At 42.4% G+C, this 14058-nt stretch overlaps 1 protein-coding gene across 3 annotated transcripts; it reads left to right on the forward strand.

Moving 5' to 3' along the window:
- Positions 1 to 2444: 2444 nt before the first annotated feature.
- ypel2b (yippee-like 2b) lies at positions 2445 to 14058 on the forward strand. 3 transcript variants are annotated; one of them, XM_034096952.1, is made up of 5 exons: positions 2445 to 2638; positions 9500 to 9731; positions 10582 to 10625; positions 11003 to 11111; positions 13933 to 14058. In XM_034096952.1, exons 2-5 carry the CDS (start codon positions 9615 to 9617, stop codon positions 14020 to 14022), a joined length of 360 nt encoding a protein of 119 aa, XP_033952843.1. In that variant the 5' UTR covers positions 2445 to 2638; positions 9500 to 9614; the 3' UTR covers positions 14023 to 14058. The 3 variants fall into 3 exon arrangements, with proteins under 3 accessions (XP_033952843.1, XP_033952844.1, XP_033952845.1); XM_034096953.1 differs by lacking the exon at positions 2445 to 2638 and adding an exon at positions 9949 to 10090 and having other exon boundaries at positions 9641 to 9731; XM_034096954.2 differs by lacking the exons at positions 2445 to 2638; positions 9500 to 9731 and adding exons at positions 9806 to 9822; positions 9949 to 10090.

Here is a 14058-nt window from a genome sequence, read left to right on the forward strand (position 1 = left end):
GTTTGATTGTGTTTGTGGGACCTGGCTGTTTATCAAAATGCCTTATCCCACATACGCCATTTGATTTAAAAAGTGATTATTGAACATGTACATTTCTACCATGGTCAATAAAAACAAAAAATGATGTCATAAACTGAGTGGTGCGTGTAGTATAACATCGTTTCCATAGGCGGCGCGTGAGGCTCAGGTTTGGGAAGGCTAAATCACTTTTTTTTTCCTGACGCTGCCCGCCTCCGGCGTCTATAGAAAAGAGATCAACTCAGTGAAAGCACCGCCTGCTGAAAAATCAGAGCTCAGTGTGCGGAGTTTAAATCTATCAAGTCATATTACAGGATAAAGGAAATACAGTTTAAACTGCTGTATGCAGAGAAGACGCCGACGTGTCGCACTTATCATTCATATCACATTCAATCAGATCATCGATCATATCATATCATAGCCTATATTATCTCCTTATCTGAGTCAGCTGAGCCGTATCTGGCCGTGCAACACTCACAGTGTCACATACTGTATGCAGAAGTATTATTTTAAGCAACACATTAGGTTGACGAAACATTCAACTCAAATGTAATTAAAGTCAGATCCACTCGTGTCTTAGATGGGGCAGTGATATCATAAAACTGTTACGCTTTCAAACACTCTCGGTAGTTTATTTATTTTTTAACCAGTTGTTCTGTATTCACCTTGCAGGTGGCTTGTATCCTGGATTATTATGTTTAAGTCATGGATGACTAATATTAGACAAATATGAACTTTAAAGTTCATATTTGTCTAATATTAGTTTACTTTTCATTAATGAAGTATGACGCTGCGCTGCCAGTACACTTGTCCCGGTTTGTGATTGGTCAAATGTTGCTAACCCCACCCCTTTCACGTGAAAGCGCTCTCAGCTGGTGAGAGAAGCCCTGGCTTGATTTACCGAGTTGATATTAACCAGCGTCGAGATCTCGTTTGTTAGGGTTAGTTTAGATAACTCAAACATATCCAGGGTTTGAACTGGCTTCGTAGTACAGGGCACATGTGGCTGCATAGCAGTGCTAATGTCAAAGACACAAACATTAAACATTATATTTTTATTTTACCAGGATGCAGTGACACATATTTGGGAAGGCTTATTAGCCTTCCCTGGCCTACAGCACCCGCCGCCCCTGATCGTTTCCCGCACTTATTTGGCTAAAATGTAATGTTATGTTTGGTAACTACCTGCAGACTGACAGCAGGTGGCGCTGTAGACTAGAGTGATTTGAGAACTTTTCTCTGTAGAAAGAAAGTGAATGATGCGTGACATGAATTGTTACATAAAATAGTTTCCTTTCATTTTTCTACACACTGCTGTTTCCCTGCTTGATCTTCTTTCTTAAAAACTGCACTCACATGGGGCTATTAGTGTTTTACATTACGAAGAAGAACAATGTAAAACGGTAATATTCCTGTCAGATAACTGGTCACAGGCTTCTACCCTCAACCAATGAGCTCAGTGTTGCTATGCCTTATCCGTTCGCTGATTGGCTGTTACAGATGTCATTCATCGAGGAAACGGCCCGTGTCCTCTTTGCCAAAGATTGCCAACCTGGACACCAAGATGGTGCACGTCCTTCAGAGCTTTAAAATATCTTTGCCATGGTTTATTGTGATTCTGCATCACTGACAAAACAGGAGAAATACATCTGAAACTATTGCACAAAATGTATCAAACAAATACATACAGGAAAATATCATTCATATTTAGTCTATTTTGTATTATGCAGCAGTAGTGAAAGTAACACATACCTTCAATTACTTTGAATGTGTTATTAATGTTTAAGTACTACTGTTAATAACCTTTTTTTTAATTCAATCTGACGTTTAAGTTGTGTTACTTGAAATGAAAGACTCTTAAACTTGAAATAAATAAGAAATCAAATGTAGGCCTACACAGTGGTGTCTGTCACCAAATATATAAAATGTTTCCAATTAGTATCCTCATCATCATTAACATTATTATTTATAGTTCTTTGTGGTGTAGCTATTGTTTTTCTCTTGATTGCTTAAAATGATGTGTATTTTTGTTTGCACAATCTTATATCTACATACATTTAAGCTTTTGTATCTTGAACACCATTTTTTTTTGGAATGAAAAAGCTTTGTTTTGATGGTCGAAATGTAAAACAACAAAAAAAGATACATTTGAGCTCACCATCAAAACACTAGTCTTTACACACACAAAACACAATGACAAAAGCATACCTACATCATCTAACACTCAAATGTGTTACAGTATATGTAACAGAAGTCACGGGTTTTGCTAAACGACTAAATGAAACAAAACAATGAGACAATGGACATAAACCGGAGAGAAATAACAGTCCTGACTGTTTAACGGTTTCTATACGAACGCGGAAGTGAGTTGGAGGGAACCCTCTCGCTCCGGCTGGTTGCTTCAGCACTCTTTACCTCTGCTCTTCTAAACTCTGCTGGGCATCATTGCGCGTCAAAACATTGCGTCTCTGCAGGACTTGTCAGGGCCGGAGAGAGAAGAGGAAATTTGCCTAGGAAGGAATGCGAAAGGGGGTTTAGGATTGGCAGTGCCACGAGAAAAAACGAGGAGGTGCGACATCTTCTAAGCTACGTGGAGATCCGTGTTTTCTTCCCTTCAAAGGTAAAATGATTTCCTCTGCGTTATTTTCACTGTGGTGCATTTGTTATTACGCACTGTTTCCTATCGCTGTAAGAAGCTTATTCCAGCGTCGATTAGTGATGGACAGCCCTTACAGTACTTTTTAACCGAGGCAACTTTTAACATTCAGGCACAAGTGCAGTGATATTACAATGAAAAACAAGTGTAGCCTATTGCTTGTAGATTATGTCCTGCCAAGAACAACATGACATGACATTGAAATGTATTTATCATGCCAGGACTTGTCCTTTCCTCGAAGATTGGATACAGAGTTATACACTGCAGTGGATCGAAAGTGTCGAGCCTACATGTTGTTATTATTAGGACGCATGGTGTTTGTGTGGTGGCAGTCCAGCACGTATGCGCCATCCCCCTCCTGTGCGCGGTTGGTCGTGATAGTGCACGTCAGGGGTGATCAATATGGGGGACCATGTATACGCACATTGTGATGATAAGCTCTGACGACAATCACATTGTTCTCATCGATATGGCAAAGTCATTACATATGTTAAAGCTTTTTAGAGTGTGTGTTGCGTCAGTTGCGTGTGTGTGTGTGTGTGTGTGTGTGTGTGTGTGTGTGTGTGTGTGTGTGTGTGTGTGTGTGTGTGTGTGTGTGTGTGTGTGTGTGTGTGTGTGTGTGTGTTGAGAATTGCTGAGCTGAGGCATCCCCGCCATCTGTGCTGCGTGTGGTGGCCGAAGTTGTGCCCAGATGAAGTGCGCCACTGCTTGTGACCTGATTCAATAATCACACACTGTAAACCTTAAGCCTTCATGTTTTTGTGTATTTATTGATGTGTTTGTCCACGTGACATCTACCCTTCCCAACAAGTCAATGACAGACCATTCAAGTAAGGCCATGCAGGGAGGAGTTGGAAATGCTGCACCCCCCCCCCCCTCCTCCCAAAGCATTTACTAAATAAAGTCCATGTGAGACAGTTTAGTCCCAACCTTTGCACTGATCTATTTTCATTACAAAGTGTGAATGCAGATAGTTATTGATCATGTGAGGAGTCGATACACAGGGATCGATGTTGGGGGTCAGAGCAGGCCTCTGAAAGGTGATCCTTTGCACATAGGACTACACAAACAAAAGTTATCTATAATGTGTTTGTGTGCCGAGGGTTTCACAGGTCAGCCACTGTTTTTTTTGGTCAATTTTTACGACACTTTCACTGTTTATCATCTGATGGCCACATTGAAATGCAACAGAGATGTACGAACAAGCTAGATAATGAGCATTTTAAGAATGTGTAAGTAAGAGTTTATAAAGCACCTGAAAACAAGCTGCATAATTCTCCACAGAGTAGAGACAGACAGAAGGATATTGGTAGTGAGTTCAGATCAAACATCGCAACAGTAACCAGACACACACACCTGGGATGCAGAAACATCTCTCCATCAGTGACATTTGATATGTTCGGCGGGGGTAGAGCCCAGTTCTCTCCTCCTTTACTCAGTGATGTCATGCTGCTGTATGCTGTCTCTCTCAGAGCAGCATGAAAATACATGAAGTACAGAAATCATGTCGGTGCAGCATGTGGGCAGTGGTGGACACACTCAGCTCATCCACCGCTGAAAGGGACACACACTGTTTCTTCCCTTTCTCTTTCTGTGTTCAATTTAACTCCCTCTCTGTCCCTGTCTGACTCTCATCTTCCCCTCCCACTTTGAATCTCTTCCTCCTGCCCTCGATCATTGTCAGTAGCAGCATCAGCAGCGGCAGCATCAGTGCGTTATATAACAAAGGTTTTTCTGTTGGGATACAAGGGCCCTTTTGGCTGTTGAAACTCATGGCACGTAGCCCTTTGTGATGACACCCAGAAATGACCAGAATGGACAGCACTGTGACCTCAAGCGACTCGCCGCAGAACTGATGAATAGACAAGAGTGACAGCAGGGAAAACAAATACACAAACAGGCTGAGAGAAATGGGGACAGACGGAGAGACGACACAGGCAGACTAAGAACTACTAAACAGACACAAGATGGACAAACATTAAAGACACACTGAAGTTATGCAGACGTCAGTCGGACTAAAACTTCCTGCTGCTGGCGCCCCTCTGAATCACAGCCACCAGATCTTCTAGTCATCTGATCATTTATGCAATTTGTTATTCTATCAATGTAGCTTTTTTTAAAGTGAGAAGCACTATGATTATCCATCAACATTTTACAGTGCTTCATCATCTTTGTTCCCACAAACAATTTTACCTTTTGCAGAATGAGTTTCAAGCATGTCCACCCACCAAGATGAGTGTTGTCCTGTTCTTGGAAACTAATTGTGTTAAAATGTCAAATAGCCGCATTGATCAGCTGTCATAATAATTTCTTATGGAACGACTCAGGACTTCAGGCTATACTATGAGAATAAAGCATTGCCAAATCAGTCGATTTTATCCATGTCAAATCAAAGCCAGAACATCTTTAGGGCTGCAATCTGATATTATTTTCATTATCAGTTCATCTGCAATTATTCTCTTGGTTAATCGGGTATTTCTGTTTAAATGTCAGACAATATGGAATAAATCCTTGTCACGAGTTCACAGAGTCCAAGTTGAATCCTAAAATATCTTGTTTTGTCTGACCAACAGCGAAACCCTAAAAATATTCACTTAATGATAACGGAGAATGTATTGATGGCCGTTATAGCTTAAAAAATGAAAAACAACAATTAGTTGACTGTCAACATTTTTCATCAGACAGCATATGTGTCACGGTTGAGTGAAGGAAGCAGGACCCAAATGCAGATAACTCTGATAAACCTTTATTTCAAGGATAATGAAATTAACATAGACAAAACGGAACACTCACCGGTGAACTCATTCACCAACAAAAGACGAACCAATACTGAACACAGGAAGAGACCGGGCAGGAAGGCGCTGACGGGATAGCTCCGGAGGCCGGGCAGGACCCGGTGTCGGCCGGACAGGAACCAGAGCCGGTGGGACAGGCTTCGGCAGGATCTCCCACGGAAGAGGACCAGGAGTTGGCAGGACCCCCGGCGAGACAGGTAACGGCAGGACCTCCAACGGAACAAGACATGGGATTGGCAGGACTCTCAGCGGGCCCTCCAACGGAACAGGACATAGGGCTGGCAGGACCCCCGGCAGAAGAGACGTCGACGGGACCTCCAACGGCACAGGACATAGGGTTGGCAGGACCCCCAGCAGAAGAATAGTCGGCGGGACCTCCAACGGCACAGGACACAGGGATGGCAGGACCCCAGGCAGAAGAGTAGTCGGCGGGGCCTCCAACGGCACAGGACATAGGGCTGGCAGGACCCCCGGCAGAAGAGTAGTCGGCGGGGCCTCCAACGGCACAGGACATAGAGTTGGAAGGACCCCCAGCAGAACCTCCCACGGCACACGAGTAGGGACTTGAGTGGAGACTCGAGAGGAAACTTGAGTCGACTTGAGAGGGATCTTGAGCGGGAACTTGAACGGAGACTTGAGAGGGGACTCGATAGGGAACTCGAGAGGAGACTACAGGGAGGGGTAATCACGAGACGAGAAACAGCCGGGCAGGGGAGGAGAAACACAAGGACAACAGGTGAACACAATCAGACACACCAGGGAAACTAACGACGGGAGGAAAAACACAGGGAAAAGGACCAGACAATAACCCAGAAGGAAAACATGACAGCAAACACCCAAACATACAAAACTACAAACGTGACATAACATGAGAATCGTGACAATATGATGACAATGTATTTTAATTACTTGAATAATGTGTATCTGGAAGTATTCAAAGCCACTGACATGCACTCTGATTCTCCAGTGACTGCAGATATTACACAGAGAGAACTCCACATGGATTATATGACATCTATATCACATGCAATACTATAATCCAGCACTACTGTTCAATGTCTGTGCGTCATGATGCACTGTCAAGACGCTAAAAGTGAACAGCTTCCCAGACAGCTTTTCTTTGGAAGATATTTAAAGTAAACATTTCTCCTGTCAGTTGTGAATGACATGTCTATATATTATAGACTGATAGGGTTATCCTGAGTGACTTGTAGCAAATGCAGCGGGAGGTAAAGGCTTGGAAGAAGAAGAAGCTTGAATTTTATGTAATTACATTTTAAGTTACAGTTTGATTTTACCTGCAATACCTGATACTTATAACCGAGCTATAATCAGCAGGCTATGTGTAGATTTTGATTTTTTCTTGATTAATTGCAATTCAAATAGCTTGTTTGCTAATCAACAGCCTAATTCTCATACTCAGTTTACTATTATAAAATACTTAAATGTTATGATAAAAATAGAACAGACTGTTGTCATTTTTGCTTAAGTATGAATTCAGCTCTAAGTTATACAGCAGCCAAATATAAAAATCTTCAACATCTTTAATTATGTAATAAAATGTCAATTAGGTAACACAGTTCTAAATATTTCGATCAGATCTTAGAGGACTGGATCCAACATAAACTTTTCCTTGTCCTCAGCCCTGAAATAACCGAGAGGATAAAACAGGCTTTGGGTCTGTGTGTCAGTGTGTGTGTGTGTGTGTGTGTGTGTGTGTGTGTGTGTGTGTGTGTGTGTGTGTGTGTGTGTGTGTGTGTGTGTGTGTGTGTGTGTGTGTGTGTGTGTGTGTGTGTGTGTGTGTGTGTGTGTGAGGGGGTTCAACTCCGACGACTGTACTGAGTGTGTCTTTGTGCCCCAATCCCACGCGGCTGGCACCAAGTCAGAGAAGGGAAAACAAGGCAATGTCTGACTGCCTTATTTCTTATATTTCCTTTCCAAAGGCACTGAAGCCTCTATCAGCCTCTGACTCTAAAAACAATCATATTGCAGAGAAGTGAAGTCAAGAGGCCTCTCTCTCTCTCTCTCTCTCTCTCTCTCTCTCTCTCTCTGCCTCTCTCTCTCTCAAGTGCTGAACTCACAGAGGCCTCCTGCTTCCATTCAGTTTTTTATTAGTTTTTCCAGATGGTTCAGTAAAGACAGACAGGAAGGAGAGGAGACAGCATGGGACGATGTGTTGTGAAGGGGATATGTGAAACAACAAGTTATAACATCATTGTATAGAGTCACAGCCCTTAGTTAGAAAATGTTGTTTTGTAAATTGACAATTCAAAGGAGAAAGAATAGTATTTTAAAATATGCAGGTAGACAATAAAAAGGAGAATACAATGTTTTAGTGAGGCTCTTCAACAGCTTTATGAGAAGTAGCACCGGGGAATAAAACCAGATTAAATCTAGCGATTGATGGTTTGTGTTTAGCACCAGAGCTACAGGGCTGAACTCTCAATTAAAGTTGCATTAAGCAATAAAAACACAAAGATTGTATCTGCAGCTCAAGGTAGAGAGCACAGGCTCCTAACCTATCTCATGCACAGTTAGTCAAAACACTCTCCCGTCCTCTGAGCCTGTGGGACGAGTTCCCAGGCCGACTCACTAATCTTCTCAGTCACCAGGGCACACCAGCAGGAGTATTTTAAGGGCTCGGTCTATTTGGATATCATGGAGTGAGCAGAGCACGATCCTCACAGTTGTGCTACACTAAGCAGATTATCTTTGCAGCCTCATAGACTTAAACACATAATGAGAGCTAGCTTTGCTTTCTGTGTGTCCTGCATTGAACTGGTTAATGTAAAATGGTTTGAGCACGGGTGCGGATGCCACTGATTATTATTTTCAATATACCATTTTATGCAATAACAAAGTTGTTCTTGTTGTTCTTTATTAGGATCCCCATTAGCACTAGCATGAACAACATTGGCTATTCTTCCTGGGGTCCTCACACACACACACACACACACACACACACACACACACACACACACACACACACACACACACACACACACACACACACACACACACACACACACACACACACACACACACACACACACACACACACACACACACACACACACACACACACACACACACACACACACACACACACTGTCAAACATAAGTCAGTAGTTGTTTGGTCTACATAATGTCAACCATATATTCCCTCATGTGAGAAGCTAGAATCAAGAGTCTAAAGCCACACAAGCAGCTCTGGGACTGAGGTTGTAGATGCTAACAGCAATGCATTGAGCTAAATGCTAACGCAAGCATGCTCATATTCACAAAAATGCTTAATAAATGCTAGCATGCTAATGTGTTTTGATGCATGTATAATGTTCAACTTTTTAGTTTAGCGTGTTAGCAATGGCATATTCTCGTATTAGCACTAAACACAAAGGACACTTGAGGCTGAGAGTAATGTCATTCATTTTGTAGACCATTTGAGTGTATACAAAGTTTATGTTTATGTATTTTAGGCAGGAAGACCCTTGTGACATAGTTCATTATGTCACAAAGTCTCAAGACTCTGTTTACTGATTGGCTTCAGCCTGTTACTCTCTGTCTGCAATTCTCTGGTTAAAGTTAAACTATCCCCAAGTTGTAGTTTATCATGAATTTTTCCAATAGACAGCTCGCCACGGACTTTGCTTTTTCTCTCCTCTGAGTCATGGACAATTCACTTTTGCCTCTTGGCAGAAGTACCTGTGCAGTGGAAGCTTGCACCTGTACAATGTTTAAATCTCATCTGTTAAAGTAGAACTTCCGTGTTTTCACAGGTAACCTAAATGTGAATTTAAGTGACTGTTACCAGGCTAATAATGCATGATGACGTCTCATTACATTATACTTCCTTGAGGCTTTAAGAGTTTCAAAGATGCGAGCAGGCTGGAGAATTCTCTGAGCAAACAGAGCAGGTGGTAACCCCATCAGCAATTATACACCTGTGGCTCAGTTTACAAACCAGTTTAAGGAAGCAGCTGTTACAGAACCATGTAATCATTAGCCGCTATATTATCCCCCCTGTGCTCAGGTGTTTGCCTCCCAACCCGACGCCCACCACGGCCCTCACCTGTGTGTTGCGGTGCTTCCCTTGTGAGCCGACCTGGGCTGGCAGTCCCTTCTTGCACCGCCCGCCAACTCCGCCCATGGTCAGAATGACGCGCTCCAAGACCTTCCAGGCGTACCTGCCCAGCTGTCACCGGACCTACAGCTGCATCCACTGCCGAGCTCACCTGGCCAACCACGACGAGCTCATCTCCAAGGTAACCGGCACCCTGCTCCGGTGACTTGTCTCCCTGGAAAACACGAAGGCAGTACTTACATCCAGGAGGCTAATTATTACAGACTGAAAAAGTACTTTTTCTTTTGCTTTTACTTTTCAAACTCACATTAAGTTGTTTTAATTTAGAAACAAGCATTGACTGTATAGTTTTTGTCTCTCATTTATTATTACATTTCTTAATTGACAAGGATTAACAGTCATTAAAAGGACAAGCGTTGAAGATTAATAAAGAGGGAGAACGGATGGGGAATTAAGAGAACAAACAACAGGCTGAACACCTGCATGTCTGTGTCAGCTGCGGCCACACTATTGCCTGTGGATGGATTATGTTATAAACTGGTTAGTAAATTGGATTATGAATGCACTATCACCTTTTCCACATGCGAATATGAAAACATTGCACACCTGTGCACAAAGGCCTTCGGCCGGTCGTAACACAGGTGGACGACACAAATCTGTTCATTGTTTCTCTTCAATAGAAGCTTTAATGTTGTGGAAAAAAAGGCAGTGGTAAAGTTACTTATGCATTTGCCAACTGTGATCTGATCAGTAGCATACGGACTGTTACTGGGAGACTGCGCACCATTTTAAAGTAGACATGAAAATAGATTTTCTCCATAGGTTTTTAAAATAAGAGCTCCTATTTCAAGGCCTGTCTCAAATCACACGTGGGTGTTTTATAGGAAACTAAGACTCTCTCTTTTATTTAACTAAAGCATTAATGCAATATATAACAGCGTGCTCTTATCATTTTATAGAGTTACTTCACTGTATGATCAGACCGAATCATGTTTCAGTCTTCTCATCTTTGTCTTGTCTCGTCTCTGCAGTCGTTTCAAGGCAGCCAAGGCAGGGCCTACCTGTTCAACTCAGTGTGAGTATTCCTCTGTTGCTACATTTCATGTTGACGATATGTCAACAAGGTGGATTGGAGACGAGTTATCTAACATGCTCAGGTGTTTTAAATTAGGTAATAATGCATGTAGTGTTGATGACAGAACCAGCCTGTGCCTTATAGTCGCTATCTGTTGAATTGAGTGTGAAAACGAGGCTGTTTAAATCTATTCTCCATGGCCTAGCGTCCTATCAGTATGCGCTGTGTGGGTGGGTGTGAGGCAGTGACTCACTCTGAGCACATCATACAGTACATGCAACCAAGCAACTTGAGCCACTTGCACAATATTAATTTGTAACTTTTGTCTCTCCTGCCTCTCTACTTTCCTCTCAACAAACCCAATCTCTGTCTCTCAGGGTGAACGTTGGGTGTGGCCCTGCAGAGGAGAGGGTCCTGCTCACAGGCCTGCATGCTGTAGCAGATATCTACTGTGAGAACTGCAAGACCACCCTGGGCTGGAAATACGTAAGTGTCCTTGGCTAATTTGATGCACAAGCTCACCGCAAACTGCACCCAAGGTTAGAGGGGGATAAACTGAAAGGTGGTTATTACAGTATAGCACACCCTAATTTTATTTGCCCGGTTCTTATATGTGGACCTCTTCTCAATGCCGTGGTACAGCTGTGGGCTGAATTAATGATGAGATAGATTTCTCAGAACAGATGGCGACACAAAGGAGAAATCTTTATTTATCTAGTGTTGATCGAACATTTACAAAATGACAGTTTGCCTCACTATGACTTGGGTTAATATTAGAGGGATATTAACAAAGTATTTGTAAAGCTGTGATATAGCATTTAAACATTTAATAGATTGTATTTAAGAGTTAGTGTTAGTCACCATGACATCATTAGTTTGTGGACGACGGCTTTGAACTTTTTTTAGTTTGCTGAACAAGCATCAACAGGAGGGGATAGAGCTAGTACAACTGAACGCTAAACAAGAGCACACCCTAAAGCACACCTTGCTTTGTCATCTAATTAACTGTAAGTGGGACAATCATTTACTAAATGAACCTCATCATGTATTCAACAAGACTTTAAAATAGCAAATGAGACCATTAAGTCATTAGTAACATTTTCACTGAGGTAATGTGAAAAGTTGGGTCATTTTCTTGTAGACTTCTATACAATCTGACTTATGTTTGCAACCAGTGAGGTCGCCCCCTGATGGAAAGTAGAAAGAATGCACGTATAAGGCTATTCAGTTTTGTCTTCACTTTTCAGACCCAGTTGTTGCCACTTGTGTAGGATGTATTTACTGCAGGTGATATTTTAGGTGCGATGACAGGGTGAACCAAACAACATCAACACATGTTAGCTGTCTTCATATATCAACAGAGACGAGCATGTGCAGCTGTCACTGGTGAACCCTGCCTGCATGGAGGTGACACACACACACACACACACACACACACACACACACACACACACACACACACACACACACACACACACACACACACACACACACACACACACACACACACACACACACACACACACACACACACACACACGTCACACACACACACACTCACACACACACACACACACACACACACACACACACACACACACACACACACACACACACACACGTCACACACACACACACACACACACACACACACACACACACACACACACACACTCACGCACGCACACACACACACACACACACACACACACACACACACACACACACACACACACACACACACACACACACACACACACACACACACACACACACACACACACCTAACCATAGCGTTCACTGCTACGTGTTTAACCTTAAACCTGATTCTATAACCTTCAAACCTAAAAATAAATATTTTCCTTATGCTAGTGGTATAAACACCTGGTGGACCAGCTTTAAAAGTGGATACTTTTCTGGGTAGTTTCTATTCCCGTCAGGACCCCACAAGGCAGAGAAAACAGAAGTCACATGCATGCACACGATAAGCACGCAGACACTAGATAGGACTTAATGGAGGGTTTCCATTAATATCACTTGCAGCAGCAGCATTGATTTTCCGCAGTCCTCAAAGTTCTTTTAGCGGCTCGACCTACCGCACTTCTAAACCAAGAAATATGATAGCGTGCCTCTGCAGCTCTGAACCAAAATAACCAAAGACAAAACAAAGTAAAGACGCAGTGAATCGCTGAAAGAACATATCAGCACACTCTAAGACTCTTCTTTCTAGAGACTGTAAAAAAGGCTTCAAGCAAAAGCTGTGTCAAAATTATCCCCCCACATATCCCTAAATAGTTATTTTTATAGGACGTGTCAACTAAAAAAGGCAAGCATATCTAATTTAAACTCAATATTGACCACAAAGACCTTTTTAAGCTCGGAGCTAAGGTTCTCTGCTATCATTGTCAGTTACTGGGGCCAGAAATATCCTCATTTGGGGATATGTGAGGTGGAACTGGAACAAGCTGAGGTGGTAAAATGTTCCTTCATTTTCAGGGATTTACTGTTTGTAAGAACTACACTGATGTTAAGCAGTTATAGTTTAGCGATTTAGCATGCTAATGTTTGCTAATTAGCACCAAACTTAAAGTAAACACAAATGAGGCTGAGAGGAACGTCTATAGTTTTGGAGGTATTAAGTCACAACGTTTTCATAAACTGCCACTGGATTCTCTTACTGGATTTTTCACTAGCTGAGTCAGCGAGGCTAATGCAATCCTGCTTTTTGCATGATTTTTGCAATCAATATATTTTATGAAGGAAAACCAATAAATACATTATGAGAAATAGTGATTAGGGTGTTAGTCGATTTGTTTCATTCAATAGAAAAACACGTAGGGGAACTGATCAGCTTCTGTGTAGTTCTCACTTTCTCATAAATCCCATTCACACTTTCCAGAGGAATTTTGGATAACACACCTAACAGTAGGAATGCATTTTACAGCCTGCAAAAATAAAGCAGATTCTACATCTGGGTAGGCCATTGCAAGGATTAACCCTTTGGCCTTTTTTTTCTGTTTCCCAATGAGAAACTCTCCTGCTAGCTTATGACAATACAGTCTGGTCAGAGATTTGGTCCTGCAGGCCCCTCTGCAGCGTTTAGTGACTGACGGTTATATAACCAGCTCCCAAAGACTGAGTCAACATACACAGCTGTAAGCACTGTCATGAGCAGAGTTTTTGTATGCACCTCTTGTGTTTTTTCACGACGCTTCGGTCCGTCAAAGATATAAACATGTTATTACTCTGTGTCTATCTGCCATTTTAACTAAATGCTGTCTCTCCTGTCCTCTGTCCCACCCTTCAGGAACATGCCTTTGAGAGCAGTCAGAAGTACAAAGAAGGCAAGTTCATCATTGAGCTGGCCCACATGATCAAGGACAACGGCTGGGACTGAGGGATGAGCAGCCGGGACACAAATGCAGCCGAGGAA

This window comes from Pseudochaenichthys georgianus, chromosome 13, assembly GCF_902827115.2.
Source record: "Pseudochaenichthys georgianus chromosome 13, fPseGeo1.2, whole genome shotgun sequence".
Classification (NCBI taxonomy): Eukaryota; Metazoa; Chordata; class Actinopteri; order Perciformes; family Channichthyidae; genus Pseudochaenichthys; species Pseudochaenichthys georgianus.